This window comes from Takifugu flavidus, chromosome 7 (assembly GCF_003711565.1).
Source record: "Takifugu flavidus isolate HTHZ2018 chromosome 7, ASM371156v2, whole genome shotgun sequence".
Classification (NCBI taxonomy): domain Eukaryota; kingdom Metazoa; phylum Chordata; class Actinopteri; order Tetraodontiformes; family Tetraodontidae; genus Takifugu; species Takifugu flavidus.
Window position 1 is genome coordinate 1,902,381 of NC_079526.1, and position 17,539 is coordinate 1,919,919.

Below are 17,539 nucleotides of genomic sequence, written 5' to 3' on the forward strand. Positions count from 1 at the left end.
AGCAGCAGCTACAGCAGCAACAACAGCAGCAGCAGAGCAGCAGCAGCAACAACAGCAAGGCTCATTCACACAGGGAGTAAAGAAAGACCAACTCAAACACCAACAAACAGCCCCGTGCACGCCGGACATCCATGTTCAACAGGCAAATGTGTCCAAACACTCTTCATCAAAAGGATTTGAAGAACTACAAATAATAACAACAATAATAAAAAATTAAATTATACCACATTAATGGATTCTTTAATGAATGAAAAACCTAAAAAGCCATCAGATCAAAGGGGCTTGGACCAGAGCAGAGCAGCCACCAGCAGCTGTCCTCGTCTCTATGAGGTCAGAAGGAAAGTGGTACCTTTAAACTGAGAAGGATTGAAGAGTTGCTGAACCAGCTCCCTCATGGTACCTGGGTCAACAATAGGGACACCCAGAGAAGAGCACAACGGTTGTATCAATAGCTCTTTTTCCAGAAAACCTCTGCAGGACTTTTCCTTTTCACATTGAGAGGAAGATTTTCATTTTAGCCTCAGTTGAGCTGAAAAGTATCATTTATAAAAACCCAAACTCATAGTTTGACCTGATAACCCAAGATAACGAATAACAAGGGATCTGGAGTCACGTTCAACTACTGCAGCTGCTGCTGCTACTACTAGTACTGCTACTACAAGCAACAGTAATAGAGTAATAAAACAGAGTGATGTACTGAAGCCTTTATTTATCTTTATTTAGCTAAGCAGTAGTATTGCTAAGCTTGGATGCAGCAGCTACTACAGAGCCAACTACCCACCATTCAAAAACTGGTCAGCTCTTCGGGTCAGCAATTGTAAGGACGGGTTTGATTCCAGAGTTCAGAAACCGTTTTGTTCCTTTTTGTGGCCTGATGAGCCGGCAGTTGAGGCACTTGCCCACATCATCAGCAAGAGCAAAACAAATAAAGCCTTTGAATAGTTCATTTTATGTGTGATAAATCTATTTATCAGTGGGTGTCCTTCTGAATCCACACAGACAAGAAATAAAAAGACGCTGGAGAAGGGTTCATCTCATCTTACCCTCAACACGGTTCCTGAAAGCAAAGAGTTCTTTAAAATCATGCTGGTAGTTGTAGCAAACATTAGACAGATGGGACTGCATCAGATAAGAGATGAAGTTCAGACAGCAGCAGATCAGGAAACATTCCATAACTGCAGTATTTTCTGCTGCAGCTGTCTGATTCTCAAATATTCCAAAGTAGTTGAGGAGATGTTGCAAATTCTAGAGCAAGAAGCAAGCTGATGAATCCAGTCACCACATTCACCATTTTAAAGAAGTCAATTTAAAAGAAAATACAGAAAAGATGAACCAGCGCGGAGCTGTTGTGTTTTAACTCTGAAGCAGACTTGTCGATCTGTTTACTCCAATGTAAAGGAGATTAATGCAGAACTGCATCTCTTAGTGGAGCCTTGAGGCTCCCGCTCCGGTCTAACCCATCTTGAGGGTTATGTTCATGTCTCCAGAGGAAGCCTGTGTTTTAGATGACTAATGTCCATTTCATCAAAACTATTGATATAATATTTGTGAGATGATCATGGCAATCGTTTTTCTATACACTATTTTAAGCTATTCATAACAGATAATTGGTTAATACAGCAACAGGTAGAAATGTTGCCCCCAGCATAGTCGGTGCGCAGCAGCGCCCCCTGTTGGTGCCAAGCAGCGCCCCTTGTGGCCAGTATTATAAAGGCTTCTGTAGCAGCCAAGAGTCTTTCAGGTCTTGTTGGAGGGATTTTGCTCCATTCTTCCTCACCAAAGTCTTCAGTTCTGTCAGGTTCCTGGGCCGTCTGCTCCTCTCAGGTCTGTCCTCAGATGTCTAATGAGGTTTAGGTCAGGAGACTGGACTTGATTCCTAAATGCTTCAGGCTTGTCTGGATCTTCTTTAGCAAACTTTTGATGAAAGATGTGGTGGTGAAGATGCAGGAGAGGTTTTCTTCTAGTGACTCTTCCATGAAGCTCCTATTTGTGAAGGTCTGTCTTCTTACAGTCTTCTCCTGCGGTGGACGTCCATCATTTTCATCTTCAAGGTTCTAGACAGCTGCTGAGAGGAACCCAGGGCTGCTGATTGTTGGGACCTTTTGGAGACGGTTTCATCTCGCTCAACTGTTGGCTTCAGCAGTTATTTGGACCAGGATGACCAACTCTTTCCATGTCACTGAAACCACTGTTGTAAAGCATCTACCGTACTTTAGCTTTCACAGATATGCAGTCATCTGTTCGAAGATGTAGAACGTGTTCAGCTCTTTCTGTTGTGGGTGTTTTATTGGTTCTCAGTTGTGTTGCTGTCTCGTCCTCACTTTCTCAACCTGACAACCCCCCCCGTGTCTCATCTGGTTCTGGTTGCCCCCCTCCTGACCCAAGCCTCCTTCTCTTCTGTGCCCGACTGCCTCTGGTAAAAGAGCCCAGCGTTCCACTTGTCTTCTTTGGATTATCTCATTTTTGGATTATGTTGCTGGGAGTTTTGACCCAATTCTGCCTGATTATATTAAAATCTTTTCCTACCTGGACTGATTTTTGGTACAAAGTTGGAGAATAACCGTTAGAACCTCCACATTGGAGTCCTGCCTAAGTGCTAAAGCGAAGGACAACACATGTTTGATCTTTGACTGAGCATCAACACCTGAACGCTCACACAGCTTTGTTCCTGGTTTGATCTTTTAAGTGGGCCGTCAGGAGCCCACACAGGTTTAGCATGAATAAATTATCCATCAGGGCTGAGTCGGACTCACAAGCTGCAGAAATAAGCTCTCAATGCTCTTTCATGAACACAACATTTGAAATCACAGTTTCGATTAGCTTTTATCTGTTTTTAATCTTTGCAATATTTTTGCACTGTTGAGACAAGAATCCACTGAGCATTGCTCATAGCTGCTCTTCATCGTGCAGATATATAAGAGGCTGATCCACAGAGCCACTGGAATTCTCACAAGTTCATTAAGAATTAAGAACTCATCTGCAGCATTGCTCTTCACAAAAACAGAGACAGAGAAACAGACAGAGAGACAGGACAGGACAGGACAGGACAGGACAGGACAGGACGGGACAGGACAGGACGGGACGGACAGGACAGGACAGGACAGGACAGGACAGGACGGGACGGGACGGGACGGGACGGGACGGGACGGGACAGGACAGGACGGGACGGGACAGGACTACCTTTGCCTCCTGTTCCCTGACCCCCAGGTTTATTGTAGAGGTAGATGTCACCATCGGCCACGTCACTGCTCAGGTGGAAGAAGGGCTGTGGACAGAGGAAATTGTGGTCATTTCAGACGGTCCTGACTCCGCCATGTCCAACGACTGTTTCAGGCCCTGCTACTGTCACCTAAGTTGCTTGAATAACACATTTTAAAAACCAAATCGTCACTTATGACACCAAAAGGCACGTCATCACAGCCAGTGTGTTAATTGAATTACAATTATTGTAATTCAATCAACTCAATGAACATGAAGGAATTAACCCACTGGCTGTTTAGCTTGCTATAACCCTATTTTTCCCTGTGTAACAATCGTTGTCCAGTACACCTACGTAAGAACTTCCCATTCTTTTGAGGAACAACATTATTTCACCCTAAAAGGGAAATATGGTGCATCCCGAAGTCCTGAGAGGGAATAGTTAGGAGAAATTTGGAGACCAAAAACGACAAAGTCAACATTAACATGCACAGACGACCATGTGAGCTACTGCAAAACCCCAGCAAACAAATGACCTGGTTAACCCTCAAACTAGCTGCTTAGAGGGAGGCCCAAGGCTCAAGCAAGCAGGTGAAAAGAGTGACATTCTGCTTCCTGACCTGCTCCAGATTTATGGAGATGTTACCTTGAAGTGGTGTGCAGTGTTGCTGTCTGTGTACTTTGGCACATGCAGAAAGATGAGGAGGTTCTGTCTGAGGTAGTGGGAAACAGCAGGAAGGCAGGGGAAACAGTGGTGAGGAAGGCTGAACATCATCACCTCAGTGGCAGGAGAACCTGCTGGCTGGATGAACTGAAGAAACAATGTGAGGTAGAGAATATTTGTGAGGTCATTTTCAACAGCATGACAGCTTTTCCCTGAGTAGTGGTAGTATACAGGTGCTTCACACATCTGTGTGTAGGTCCTTTATAATAGTCAACCTACATCCACATCAGCTGGTGTCAGCTTGCAGTTTCTGACCAGCATCACTGTGATTATGTCCAAGGTGGTCTCGTCCAGACGTTTACGCAGCACCTTGACCAGCTCATCAGTAATTTCTGGACCTATTGAAAGGATGAAGATCGATACTTCACTAACACAAGTACACCAAATGAGCGTCTCACTCATTTACTCACTGGTTGGGCGATATTTTTTTCTACCAAATCAATAAAACGACATCTCCTACGCTGCACATAACGAGATACTTCTGGGAGCCATTTCAACGAGTCCGGTAAATTGTTAATACAAAAGAACTTCTAGGAGGTTTGTTTTTGTCATAAAGAGAGAAAGAGGTGTCGCACACTGTGCGTGTATGGATGGATGGATGGATACATGCCAGCCATCCACCAATCCAAGGTCATAACACCAGAGTGACACAGTTACAGGGAGACAGTGAAACAGTTTAAATGCATTAACAGCTTTTAAATGAGTAAACAAATCATGTATTGATTTTAAACTACTGATTTATGAAAAGCTCCAACTTTGTAAATAAGGACTATGACTGTAAAATAACGTGGCTCATTGAACCTTTCATTAATCTTTGGCCAACCTGTGGCAGTAAACTAAAGGAAATGCTTGACTCTGTGGTCAGGACTCCTCATGAGTGATGATCTCCACCTACAATAGTTCTGCCACAAAAATGATACAATCATCCCTTCCATGTGTTCCTCCAGCACCATCGTGTTCTGTCTCACATTTATTAACTCTTACCTGCGTTTCCTACTCCGTGCACCAGAAGCAAGATGTGCTTGTCTACTTGTCCAACTGGCCGAGAGTTTTCCATTGAAGATTTGGAGCCCTGAGAATTCAGTCGGAACATTCAGGCATCAGAAGCTGTCTCACACACCAGCGCTGCAGAAACAGGTGTCTGTAACTGGGTTCACCTTAACTCACCAAAAACAATAAATATTTCTGTCCAATATATGAGACAGAAACTGCTAAAATAGATCACAAATGATCAGCGTAAGTTCCATTGAATGGCTAAAAACATCAAATTTGGGTGCATATTTATTGTGGAAAGAAACCCAGTAACACACGCTGCATCATCATTATGGTCCTTGAGATCATTTGGTTGACATCTAACTGGCTCATATGTGGCCACAGCTTCGGAGCGTGGCACGGATTAAACGTGTTCAAAGGTGACATGTGACGGAACAAAGCAGTGGTGAACGCCACTGGTGCAGGTGAATGGGAACCCACTGCTCACTGACCATGAGATCATCTGAGATGAAGGGCTCCTGACTCCTAGCGAGCCCAATAGAGCGAGCCATATTGAGATTTCCATCCATGTCAGCATACTTCCCTGTTTGTGACGTTTCACACAGTCTGAAAGGATGCACAAAAGGTCAAAGGTCAAAGCTAGCGCGGTTATGTTCTGCAATTGGCTGCAGTGATTCTGTCTGTCTTAAAATCAATCCTGTTGATGATAAACTCAACCCGATTAGAAGCAACAACCTGAGATAGAAGACTGATTTAGTGGTACGCTCCTGGTACACAAACATGTTCTTCCTGTTGACCACGGAGAAAGAGTTGAGCACGGAGCGGAGAGCCTGGATCGCTGCCGAACACAAAACACAACGTTGCCACAGAGTAGTGTGTCGTACCTTTGAGACTCTGTTTATCACTTAAAGTCATCCTTCCTCAAACAGATCAGGAAGGATCCAGGCGGTGTCTCTCACCTCTGGATACCCCCATGTTGGGTCCCATCTTGAGCCGAGGGTGGACATGGATGATTGTGCTCCACACCACATCACAGGAGAAATGTCCTGGCATGAACTGCATGGTGGCTGCCAGGTAATCTCGGGCCTGGTAACTCTCTTCTGTGTTGTAATCTGTGTAACACATGGAACCACCGGCAGGATCTGAAATCAACTCAATGGCTCAATGCTCTGACGCATACGTGTTCTGACGCGGCTCCCCTTTGGGAGACTCGGAAACTAATTAACAACTGATCGGGGCAACGGATGGAAGCCAACTATGACACTACGACGAGGACAGTTTTCTCTGGGCTTTACTGTCATAAAGCGGGAGGAGAACATAGGTGGAGTTTAGGAATTTCATGGTTTTCAGCATTTGTCATCAAATGTCTGATTGGCATCTTAGTCAAAGACATTAACAAATATATGGTGTGCCTAAAATTCTAGATTTTTCATGTCTTTCTTGAAAAACAACTCTCAAAACCCATGTTAATCACCTCATTAAAGCTGAGAGCAGTCAGGTGTTAGTTTGCCTGGAGGCTTGTTCAGAAAATAAGTTTGGAGGTGGACCAGAGCCACTTCAATTGATTAAAAAAACACTCAAAGCTTTTGACCTTGCTCTGCACACAAACATGTGAGCCTTGCCAAAAGAAAGTAGAAAGTGACTTTATAAAGGCATTTGGGCCAGAAACCTAACAAATGCAGACACTTTAGGACCGCTGCTACCAACAAGTGGCCCCAATCAAGATGACTTTAAGAGCTCAACACAGATTACAAAACTGGGAAGAGCATTGCTGCAAAAGAGCACATCAGCACTCCACAGTGGCTTTAGAAGAGATTAAGACTACGCAGGCAGAAGAGGTCGCTGCTTATCCTCAGGAAACCATCATCCAAACCCTGAAGCAGAGTGGAGCAAACCTCAGCACCTCAGCTTTGCTGCACCAGGGCCTGCTCAGAGTCTTCCCCACACTGAGGAAAGAGCCAAAAGAGCAGAAAGACAGAAGAACAAACTCCGCCTTTAGGAGGCGCCAACTCACTGCTCAGACCTCAGCGACAGAGACGCTCAGGAACGGCCTGAAGAGAGCTAAACACCTGAGAATGAGTGAAGCAGCTGTGTCAGGAAGAATGAGCTGAAATTCCTCCTGAACACGTGCAGGTCTGATCCACAGATACAGGAAGCACCTGGCTGAGGTCACTGCTGCCACAGAGGACTCAAACAATAATTAATTCCAATGGTTCGCTTACTCTTCCCACCAGCAAAAGATTTTTATGGCTGTTCTCGACAAACGACATCATCTCGACATCAGAGTAGTCACTTTTATGTGTTTATTGTTTGAGACCTATACTTGGTCTAACTGGGAACACACCCGAGAGTGAGTGGGCTTGTTGGTGATTACTTGCCCAACCTCCATCACCTCCACTGTTAATCCTCTAGTGTTTCCGCAGCCTAGGACTGTGATCAGGCCACATTTTATGACCAAAGAATTTAGAAAATCATGAACTTCCCAAAAGTTCACATACTTTTCTTGCCACTGTGTCTGTACACCACCCAACATTCACCCTGTGCTCGCGCTACGCTAGGAGCCGCGCACGTTTACGGAACGACTGCTCGTCACTTCAGCTTTTCTGTATCTGCTCACCATCAGAGGTGTTGAGTCTCTTCCTGTAGACTGACTCCGTTTTCCAGATGTCCTCTTCACTCTCAGCTACCAGCAGAGAGTTACACACATGACTATCGTGGAGGTCCTGCAGCAGCATACGCTACACATACACACACGCACGCACACAAGGAATAACACACAAACATTTGTTCATTCAGCTCAATCGAAAGAATGAAAAACAACTTTTGGTTACTGACTTCAACATCATGACTGAAGTAAACTAAATTGGGAGTTTGAAGAACTTTGAGCAACATTAATGTCACTAGTTTACACAATATTATAGTTAGCAGCACCAGTTTCCCCTCCTGGTTTTTATGTCTCCTATCACTAAAAGTGTTATTTTAAAGTGTAACTCCTATTCTTCGGTGTTATCAGAGACAGTAGTTTGCTTCCCTTTTAGTGGGAGCCTTGTCTTTTTAAATGGTTTTGGACTGTAGTTTGTGGAGCACCGTAATGGTTACCTGATTCACTATTCTGCAGATTTCACCGATCTTCCTCACCACCAGTTGGTGCAACTGTAAAGACTCTGGCAGCTCCTGATCGTTGTCTTTCTTCTCCATATCCTGAACAGTAAAGCACCTGGGAACCACAAACAACCACAATAAATGTGAACGTTGAATCTTTTCTGGACAGATTAAACAATATCTGTTTTGAAAATGTAGAAGTTATCAACAAAAATAGAATCCAAGAAGAGGTCTGACACAACCTCTGGAGCCCTCAACAGTGGCTCCATGTGACAGACTGGAACAGTATTTTCTGTGGAATGCCTGACCTGGAATGGGAGTAGACTTTGACTCGGTCCTGGTGGATCTTAACAATCAGCCAGAATTCAGGCATCAGTGGTGACTGACACTCCTGTTCATCTAAGGTTGGACTCTCACACTCCGACTCACTGCTGCCACCATCATAACCTTCAACATAAGCAGAAAAGTCAGATCCGCTTCCATGAGGAGGCTTTTGATTCACCCCACTGCAGCTTTGTGGAGCTCTTCCAGTTGTTGTTTCTCAGTATAGTCTACTGAGTGTGTGCACATCGTACGATGACTAGAACATCTTGGAACTTTTGGTCAAGGACAGTTTTTCCGAGCCTTTATAGCTAGAATCACCAACAGTCCCAACTCATTCTCTCTTATAGTTTCTGGCTGTATGATGTGATTAGCATCACATTTTAGCCAATCATCAAACTTCCAAACCTCTCGTCCTGCACACAGAACTTACCCTGCATATCCGAGTCCAGGCTCCCTTGGCTGGAGACGACACTTTGAACTCTGCTGGGTCTGAGTTTGCCACAGCCTGATGATGGAGAATGGATTTTTTTTAAATTTTACACATCATACAGTTTTTTCCTGAACACAAGAAACAACTAAATCAAAAATGTGTGTTCACATAGAAATGGCAGTGAAAACAAATGTACCAAATAATGTACAATTTGATAAATATTAATTGTATTTTTTTGTCTTTCCCATATACTAGACTGTTGTTGCAACAGAAGTAGAATCATTAACAGAAAAAAGTAAGTAAAAACACTTTTATTTACCAAACATTGCAAATGTACCATGTCTAATCAATTGAAATACTTTTACTATATCATAAACTGTACAGTTGGTGAATATTTCACTCTTAGTAGTGCATTTAAACTCTGTCTCTCCATGTGCATCACCTGTCATATACTCCAGTAACACACAATCTCTCTGGTGTTGACCAACTGTGGTCATATCCAAAAGTTAACACATTGAGTTATTCTCGCACAAAAACATGCAGAAAACTCAAATTCTTATCTAGGAAATCGTTTGTCTCACATGTCTACTGAAACTGAATCAAAGTTTAGCATTTTCATTTACCCAACTTCATACTTTCATTCAGAGTCCAACAGAGACTAGAAAGTTTATTAAAATGTTCCTCTAAACCTGTGAATTACAATAATATCACTACTGGTATAAAGAGTTAAATAGTGGTAAACCTTTGGAAATGTGGTATTATCAGTGGACCACCTCAGGAGAGTTCAATTCATGTTTTTCATTAGTTATGTTCCTGACTCACTGTGAGAGGCTGACTGTGTGGACTCAGCCAGGCTGGCACTGACTGGGGTCTTGGGGGGTGAAACTGCCTCTGTGCAGCGTTCAGGGAGGAGCGGAGGACTGCTGGCCTGACCTTTGTCCCCATCTGCGCCGAGCGAATTCAGTGAATCTGCGTCAGGCTTCACAGCTCTGACCGACTCACCGGTTTCTGGAGACGTGTCTCCAGGAGCTTCGGCAGCAGTGGTGGCAGACATCTTGTTTTCACTCTGCAAAAGAAGAAAAGTCAAGATTAAAGATAAATAAGAGAATGAGGAAGCTGGACTAAATGTGGCTAAGTTTGTAGAGAACTTGTGGAACAGCAGCTGTGCTTCTGAGGGACTTTCACTATTGTAACAGTCACAGAGATTAAAAAATAGACAAGCTAAAATTAGCAAGCATACTATAGACTTAGACAGGTGTTTGTGTCTTTGGACACGAATTATTACCAACACATATTTTAGTCTGACCTCACTATCTGCCTCCAGTGGCTGAAACTCCACCTCCTTCTCCAGCATCGCCTCCTCTACCCGTCCTCCAGAGCTGCAGGGGTCGGCTGTTTGGAGGGCTGTGGCAGGTTTGGACAGCCTCCTGCTGGCTTGGATCCTCTGGGGGTGATGTCTACTCAGGGACATGAAATAGAAGTTGTCCTGTTCGGCATTCAGCACATAGCCACATAATGATATCCTGCGAAACTCCTGCAGGATGCAAAACATTAAAATAATCAGCTTATGTGCAATACTGAAGGATCACTGACATCTGACCTGTCACATATATCAAAAACAGTATTTACTTGTCACGTATGTACATTTATCACTTGCACAAGCAGACAAAAAGACCCCATGATGCTCAGGTCAGTCCATCAGTAAAACTACCAATGTGTGGGTGTGTGTTCATGCCTCTCTGAATTTCTCCAGTGATTGCTCGGGTCCAAACACAAACTGCAGCGGGACGTCTTCAGAGTGACAGTGTGGTCGGCCGCTCGAATGCACGATATGTGCAGCCACTTTCTGCAGTGTTGCCGAGGAGACAGTCCCGGAGTGAAGCAGCGCCGAAACAATCTGGTCTTCAAGCATCCAGCGGATCTTGAAGACAGGCAGCAAATCATCCTTACTGTGTGTGTGTGTGTGTGTGTGTGTACAGCCTTCAGCCCTGAAGGACACAGGAGTGTGGGCTCCAGGGCAAAAGTTAATGATGACCTTTCAAACAGTTCATCGCTCAAATAAACTCAGGCACAAAATGTGGATTTGGGTCAACAGTTTGTGTCATTGTCTTCAGCACAATAATGTCATCACCACATCTTGGGCTCAACCCCTTGATGTTGGCTTTCACACATATTTATTTGCTCTCTTCTTCACATAATGATATTTTGTATGCATTTAGATGTTGTGTCTCTTCTGTGATTTGACATTTCCATAGATGCTGCCTACTCACCTCATCCATTGTAGCCAGAATTGCCAACTTGTGCGGAAGTGGAAGTTTTGATAAGGGATCACAAGAGACCCTGATATCAGAAGAAAGAAGTGCCGTGAAGCCGATGGCAGCTGAACAGTTTAGAAATGTGTGAACAAAGTTTACCCATCTGCACCAGATCCTCTCATACTGTCCAACACTGCCATCAGCTCCTCATCAGAGCGGTAGGAGGAGGGTTGTCCAGGTGAGCGGTTGAGCGAGATGCTACTCTCTGAAGTATACCTGCACACACACAGCTCATCAGGGCTCAGCGTCAACCTTGCACTTTAAATTTAGGCCTCACACAAAAATGGAGCTGTTGACATTTATGTATTGATTACGGTAAATATCATTTATTAAGGATGAAAGATTAAAATTTTCATGGTTTTCTCTGATGGCACACCTTTTCCTCTTGATCCCAAAACTTTATCCAACATCAACTCAAATAAAAAAAGAAATAAAAATCTTTTAATGATGCATAGGGAGATCATTTTAACCTGTTATGGTGAAAGTCGGCCATGACCTCAATCTCCACAGGCAGTGTGAGGACAAACAGATCCATTGTCACCGAAAGCTCGTTCAGATTCAAACGCTGTAATGCTGCAGCGTTTTCCAAACAGGAAATGACCTCACCTGCAAGAACAACCTCCACAATAAGCACTGCTGTTTTCATTTGCTTATAGGCTGGATCCAGTATAATACTACAACTATTACTACTAATAATGCTAACAGTAATAATGCAGTTTATTGATAGATGCCTTTCTGGACACTCACGGTCACCTTCCACTAAATACAGATACAGTGAAAACCAAACAAAGCAGCTGTGAGGGAGGAAGCGGTGAATAATGGATGTGAAGTCCAAATCCTTCCAGTCCCGTATTAAAATATAGGCAAAATAGGTGAGATATGAATGTCTTAGGTGTTCCTGTGATGACGGCAGGGCAGGACTTACCGAGGCAGGTAGGCAGGGTTCGTACTGGCATGGAGCCATGGCAACTTTTCACATTGACTGAACAGGTGACATGAACAAAGAGCGGAGGCAAGTCCATTTGTGGACCTTCAGCGTCCAGCAGAGAATCCCCATCAAGGATGCTGAAGGAGTCCTGGTCCTGGTTGACCGTGTTGGAGTCAGACATAGAACGGTCTTCTCCCTCAATGTGGGAGCAGGGCCCTTGGCGATCTTCGTACTCCACCACCAGGTCTGTGTCGCTCTCCGTCATGATGCCACAGCTCGACAGGTTTTCTGCTCACAAGACATCAACATCACCAGTCAGCTTGTTGTCAAACGCAAAACCAATACACCGAACTGATTGATTTCTTAAATCGATTCAAATATCTCACCATCCTCAGTAGACGGCTCTGCCTCCATTAGCATCTCCTCAGTCGCCCTCCTGCTCATCTCACCGTCCTCTGAGTCGTCCTGCCAGGGCAAAGATGTATGAACGATCATTGGCTTCATTGAATTTTGCTGTGTATGTTACGCCATTTCATTTTCCATGTAGAGATCTTATTTCGGATCTTCTGAATGGAGGAAAACAAAACAAATTGTGGACTCACGTCTTTTTTGGATGACAAAGGGCAATAGAAGTAGTAATGTGGATTAGATGGCACCGGTCTGAAGTACTGTGAGAAGACATCCGTGAACTTATCCTGTCAAAGGAACACAAGGATCCCAACTTATTGTGCTATTGGATCTTGATTACCCCCAGGGCCATTTCCCCAGCCACGATCCTACCTGGATTATTTTATGCAGGTCTGGGTACACCTCACATTGTGGCTGTATCTGCAACAGCTTCAGAGGGAAGTCTAAATGCTTTGATGTCTTGGTCTCCTGATCCCCAACTGAGTCAAAAGGCTTCTTTCCAGATTCTTCACTCGTGTCCTCCATTTCAACACTAGAGCCAGAAATATTAACTTTAATCACAGACAGATATGAGAATGATGACAGCCAATACACACCTCATGGGTCTATGACCACACACACAATATCATATTAATACCTGGATGAGGAGGTGATGGTAGGCCTCTCCTCAGGCTTCTCCTCCTCACTGTCTTCAATTACGAAGGTGGTAGAGCGTTTGAAAGGAGTGGGGTAGTCGCTGCTACACTGGGCAGCACCACCATGTTCCCTGAAAACCCTGATATGTCCACAGAGGGTGTTGAGGAAAGAGGTGACATCTATCTCTTGCAAGGACTCTTCACAGTAGTCCAAGGCCATCAGGACATCTGGGGAACTGATGTTGCAAGACTGCTGCAAGCTGCGGTACACGCCTGACCATCACACACAGGGAACACATACATACATACATTATGCACTCTATTCCTTTATATTACAAGCTAGTCTGCCTGTTTATTTGCTTGAATTATGTGATTTGTGAATCATGTTTTGTAGAACTATTTCCCAGAACTTGTAAAACGATGTCTATAACTTCACATAGCCCTAGAGAAAATGTGTCAACACTCTCCAGATGGGTCCACACAGAGCTTTTCATTTGAGCGAGGCATCAGATGCCTACGTGACTAAATCTCAGTGCCACATCCATGAACCTACAGGCTGGCTATTACAGACCAAGACCGATGAAGAAGAGCTCGTAAGGATGTGCTGGAGGATGGACGTCACCTTTAACAAAGCTCTGGTGGTAATGTTCTTGCAAAAGGCTGCAGTAGTTGGCCAGCTCCTTGTGTTTGTGAGGCTGAGCCAGGAGATCAGACCAAGGTGAAGGACTGCTGCGGTCCAGAGAGAGCGACCTGCCATAAACAGGAAATACATACTCAATGTACAGTAAGTTTATCTGCACTCTCAAGGGAGAATACAGTTAATCACATCCCAAGGCATTTTTCACATAGATCTCCACAGTACAGTCATTGTAAATAGCCAACAATCCTGGACCCCCCCCCACCCTCTCAAGGGTTCTAACCAATCAAGTCAGACAGACAGGACACTGGTCACATCAGTGAAGGCATGGTGTTGACAAGTACAGTAAAACAGTCTCAGCAGCAACACTGCAGCTAGCAGATCAGAGTATTCCGAAACACAGAAACGAGGAAATAAAGCTAATACCAGCAACAGGAAATGGCAGAGAATAAACCCAAACTCTGCTATTGCACTGCAAAAATTGTAGGATGCAAGAGCCTGCAGGTAGAAGCAGACCAGAAGGAAGAAGGTGGTTGATTTAGAACGGCTGGGATTGGCGAAAAAAAGTTTTCCCAGAGGAAACAAAAATCAAACATCTGAAAAACAAGCCCCCGAAGCTGAGCAGCATCTCAGCAGAGAAGAAAGGAGCGCTCAGAAGGAGAACCGAGCAGCAGTACCTGAACTTCTGCTGATTTATCTCCCAGGATGCAGCATCTTGAGCTCTGTACCCCGAGTAGAAAGATAGCCAAAGACACTCATGTTACATGGATGTAAAAGACTGAATGACTTTAAACACACTCCACAGGCCAGGTCAGGCCCACAGCTGCTGCGGCAACTGACAACATAAACCCACCAAGAGCCTGGAGAACTTGCTAAACCCAAAGGTGGTGAGCAAAGAAAATAGGCTCCATCATGTGTCATCCGAATGAACTTGACATCCTCCAGACGTATTCACCAGGATATGTACGGTAAAACGCTATATTCACTTTGGTTGCCAATACATGATAAAAAAAATTGAGCTCCCTAAACACTGGAACTAAAGTATTAAATTCAGGCTCTGCTGGTAAACTGCTGCCATGTGTAAAATCAGCTTTATATACATGAGACACTCTGGTGTTATAGTCGTAGATCAGGAGCTGAATAAGACTTAAGTCAGAACTTCAGAGCAATGCGCATTAAGCTATCAAAACTAGACAAAAGACTATATGGACCTATAGTCCATAAGGCATAACCCTCAAGAACCATAGGAAATAGGTAAAGGCAACATTTAAATGAAGAAAAGCCAGGGCATCATATGGCCGTAGATATAGAAACTGGGCTCTGACCGAGGTTCTCAAGGTTCTCACTGAATTTTCCTGATATCTGACAGCCACAATGTGCTTCCAGCCCCACCTGTTGGACTAAACCTCAACAGCGGCATGACGTCGCAGACCCACGTCTCAGGACTGACCTTGAAATGCAAATGTAGACTGTCTGTAACTGTGAACGGAAGCTGGTTTCTTTCTCTCACCTGAAAAAGATGTCCCTGGGTTGGTGACTGGAGTTGGGATGTACCAGCTGCTCCTTCAGCTGTTCAAAAGAACAGTTGTAGATGTAGACTGGGCAGTGGAGCTGGGTGCCCTCAGTGGTGCTCTGTTGAGAAACCTGCCTGCTGAAGTTGAGGTGGAATTCTGCCCTCTGTGGTTCAGAGAACTGCACCCCCTCTCTTTCCCCAACATCTGAAAAAACAAAATTCAAAAACTTTTCTTCTCAAGCAAAGACTGAGCTCATCTATAAACAGAACACACTGACCAGATTCTGAGGTGCCCGTCTCTGTCTCTGACACTTTGTGGTCCCAGCTGTCTTGGTCAGGCCCGAGAGGGTCAGTCTGGCCTTCAGACTGTGGTGACAGCACAGGAGACCTGGCTGTAAAGTGGCCACTGCTGGAGCTCCTCCTCAGTTTACCGGCCAGACTGAGGCCAGACTCTGACCTTTCCATTCCACTGGTGGAACCCGACAAGGAAGTAGTCTGGGACTTGTTGCTTGGAGTCAGAGTATCATCCTCCTGCACGCTGAGGTTACTCTGCTCAGCCTCCAGCCCTGACGCCATCAGCTTTAGAATATCTGTTTCAAACATCCAGATTTAATGTTCCTACCCTGTTAGAATTTAGTTTCAAATAGACGTTAAAGTTTACCTGTGAAGGAAGCAGGGAGGAAAGTGAGGAGAATCTGCTGGCAGCTGATGAACTTAGCATAGCACCTCCACTGAGGTACAACACTGCTTCTCTCCCCAAGGAAGGGCTCTTCATCCACAAGATCTGCATTACTAAAGCTCTGTGATGACAGGAGAGTACGTCTGCAACACCGACAATCCTACACATTTGCTTTAGGATGCAGTTCATACAAATAATCCTTATTTAAAAAGTCTGTTGCCACTGCTGGATTTTAAGTGCATATTACATAGTTCTTCAAACATGAGTTCTTCAAACAGGGAGGGATTACCTGTAAAGTGCTGGTGGATCCCATCACCTCTTTGCTGCTGCAGCTGGTGTGAAATGATGTCATATTGTCCTGCCTGTCTGCAGGCTTCACACACTCCTCTGTCAAACAAATAAAACCAGCAGGTATTTGCAAGGCTGATTAATGTGGGTGTGATCAATTGTGCATACAAGAGCATATGATGGGACCAGGCTGACCTTTAATCACAGGTAAGGAGAACGGGGCAACGTTGCCATCACGTTCACGCTCTAAGATGTGGTGCATGAAGGCACTGTGGTCGCTGTAGGCTAATGGGATTTCTCTGTCGTTCAGCTCATGCTCAAGGCTGTTGTGGAGGAGGTTGAGCAGGAGCTCATTGGGCAGACAGGAAGTGTTGTGAAGTTGCTCCTCAGGCTGCACCACTTGAAAAGGAAAGAAATGAAAGAATAATTACATAACTCTAAATCTTCATCGGTTGCTGCTTAGAAACCCAGACGCGTGTGATACCTGTGCTGAAAGTGAGGAAGAAGAGCTCCACCTGCTGACATTTTGGCAGCAGCTGAATGAGGTCAAACTGAAAAGGAACCATGTGAATTCCGTCCTCAGAGACCACAGCTTCTGCTGCATAAACAGAGGATCGGGGACAGTAATAGATGATGCAGGACAGAGGTTGGGAAAGGAACAATTGTAGAAAGTTCATCCTCATCAACCCTGTTTTGTTTTTTTTTAAATTCTGTTCATTTTCATTCACAATTATTGTCTGTTTTTCTATTGTAAAACATATGTTTCCAGTTGTAGGTTCTGGAGAGCATTTTGTTCACCTCTCGAGTCTTTGGGTCCACCCGGTTGAGAGAAAACTTGCTCTTTATTCTGGCACAATTGGCTCAAATACTCAAAGGTCATCATGGTGGACATACAGGCCAGATCTCTGGGAAAGATCTGCAAAACAACATGGATCAACTTTATCAATCACAAAAAGCTTCTTAAATGTCCACACAGCTGTACGTACTGCTTGAGGGACCTCCTGGTACTTGAGGCCCTGGAAGTAGCGATGCTGGTCCGTGCAGTTCGTCACGAAGCCATTCTGTGGTTCCACCCAGCACTCAGTCACAAGGTTCAGCTCTGTGTCTACATCTACAGCCTCCACCTCAGTGTCGTTGTCGTCATCAGTGGAAAAGCTTTAGTCCAATGAAAGAAAACAACCTCTTTGAAATAGGATTCTTCTGACGTCAGGACACAACATCCGAGCTCAGAGCAGAGCCAACCTTCTTACCTGTCCTTCATAGAAGCAGAATGAGGTGGAAACAGGATATACTGAACGATGCAAGAGTGACTCTCTCTGTCTGCATCCACGCCCGACATTCCCTGAAAACACAAACGCAGCATCC

The 17,539-nt window shown here is 44.6% G+C and overlaps 1 protein-coding gene across 5 annotated transcripts in view; it reads right to left on the reverse strand.

The window, feature by feature from the left end:
• Positions 1 to 17,539, reverse strand: part of szt2 (SZT2 subunit of KICSTOR complex) — a 46,605-nt gene that overhangs the window by 18,793 nt on the left and 10,273 nt on the right. For 3 of the 5 annotated variants that reach the window (XM_057037456.1, XM_057037455.1, XM_057037452.1), the window contains exons 18-50: positions 17,425 to 17,516; positions 17,161 to 17,329; positions 16,973 to 17,090; positions 16,659 to 16,772; positions 16,370 to 16,573; positions 16,176 to 16,273; positions 15,869 to 16,007; positions 15,486 to 15,797; positions 15,205 to 15,412; positions 14,372 to 14,416; positions 13,680 to 13,807; positions 13,060 to 13,330; positions 12,795 to 12,954; positions 12,617 to 12,709; positions 12,401 to 12,479; positions 12,012 to 12,302; positions 11,557 to 11,692; positions 11,186 to 11,302; positions 11,042 to 11,111; positions 10,507 to 10,692; positions 10,078 to 10,305; positions 9,594 to 9,837; positions 8,772 to 8,846; positions 8,326 to 8,464; positions 8,015 to 8,132; positions 7,533 to 7,653; positions 5,875 to 6,027; positions 5,651 to 5,753; positions 5,407 to 5,521; positions 4,907 to 4,994; positions 4,142 to 4,260; positions 3,845 to 4,009; positions 3,181 to 3,265 (exon numbers count right to left, since the gene is read on the reverse strand). In XM_057037456.1, coding sequence (XP_056893436.1) covers positions 3,181 to 3,265; positions 3,845 to 4,009; positions 4,142 to 4,260; positions 4,907 to 4,994; positions 5,407 to 5,521; positions 5,651 to 5,753; positions 5,875 to 6,027; positions 7,533 to 7,653; positions 8,015 to 8,132; positions 8,326 to 8,464; positions 8,772 to 8,846; positions 9,594 to 9,837; positions 10,078 to 10,305; positions 10,507 to 10,692; positions 11,042 to 11,111; positions 11,186 to 11,302; positions 11,557 to 11,692; positions 12,012 to 12,302; positions 12,401 to 12,479; positions 12,617 to 12,709; positions 12,795 to 12,954; positions 13,060 to 13,330; positions 13,680 to 13,807; positions 14,372 to 14,416; positions 15,205 to 15,412; positions 15,486 to 15,797; positions 15,869 to 16,007; positions 16,176 to 16,273; positions 16,370 to 16,573; positions 16,659 to 16,772; positions 16,973 to 17,090; positions 17,161 to 17,329; positions 17,425 to 17,516 — 4,783 coding nt within the window. The remainder of the gene's footprint in view (positions 1 to 3,180; positions 3,266 to 3,844; positions 4,010 to 4,141; positions 4,261 to 4,906; positions 4,995 to 5,406; positions 5,522 to 5,650; positions 5,754 to 5,874; positions 6,028 to 7,532; positions 7,654 to 8,014; positions 8,133 to 8,325; positions 8,465 to 8,771; positions 8,847 to 9,593; positions 9,838 to 10,077; positions 10,306 to 10,506; positions 10,693 to 11,041; positions 11,112 to 11,185; positions 11,303 to 11,556; positions 11,693 to 12,011; positions 12,303 to 12,400; positions 12,480 to 12,616; positions 12,710 to 12,794; positions 12,955 to 13,059; positions 13,331 to 13,679; positions 13,808 to 14,371; positions 14,417 to 15,204; positions 15,413 to 15,485; positions 15,798 to 15,868; positions 16,008 to 16,175; positions 16,274 to 16,369; positions 16,574 to 16,658; positions 16,773 to 16,972; positions 17,091 to 17,160; positions 17,330 to 17,424; positions 17,517 to 17,539) is intronic. The other 2 variants (XM_057037453.1, XM_057037454.1) reach the window with 2 other exon arrangements.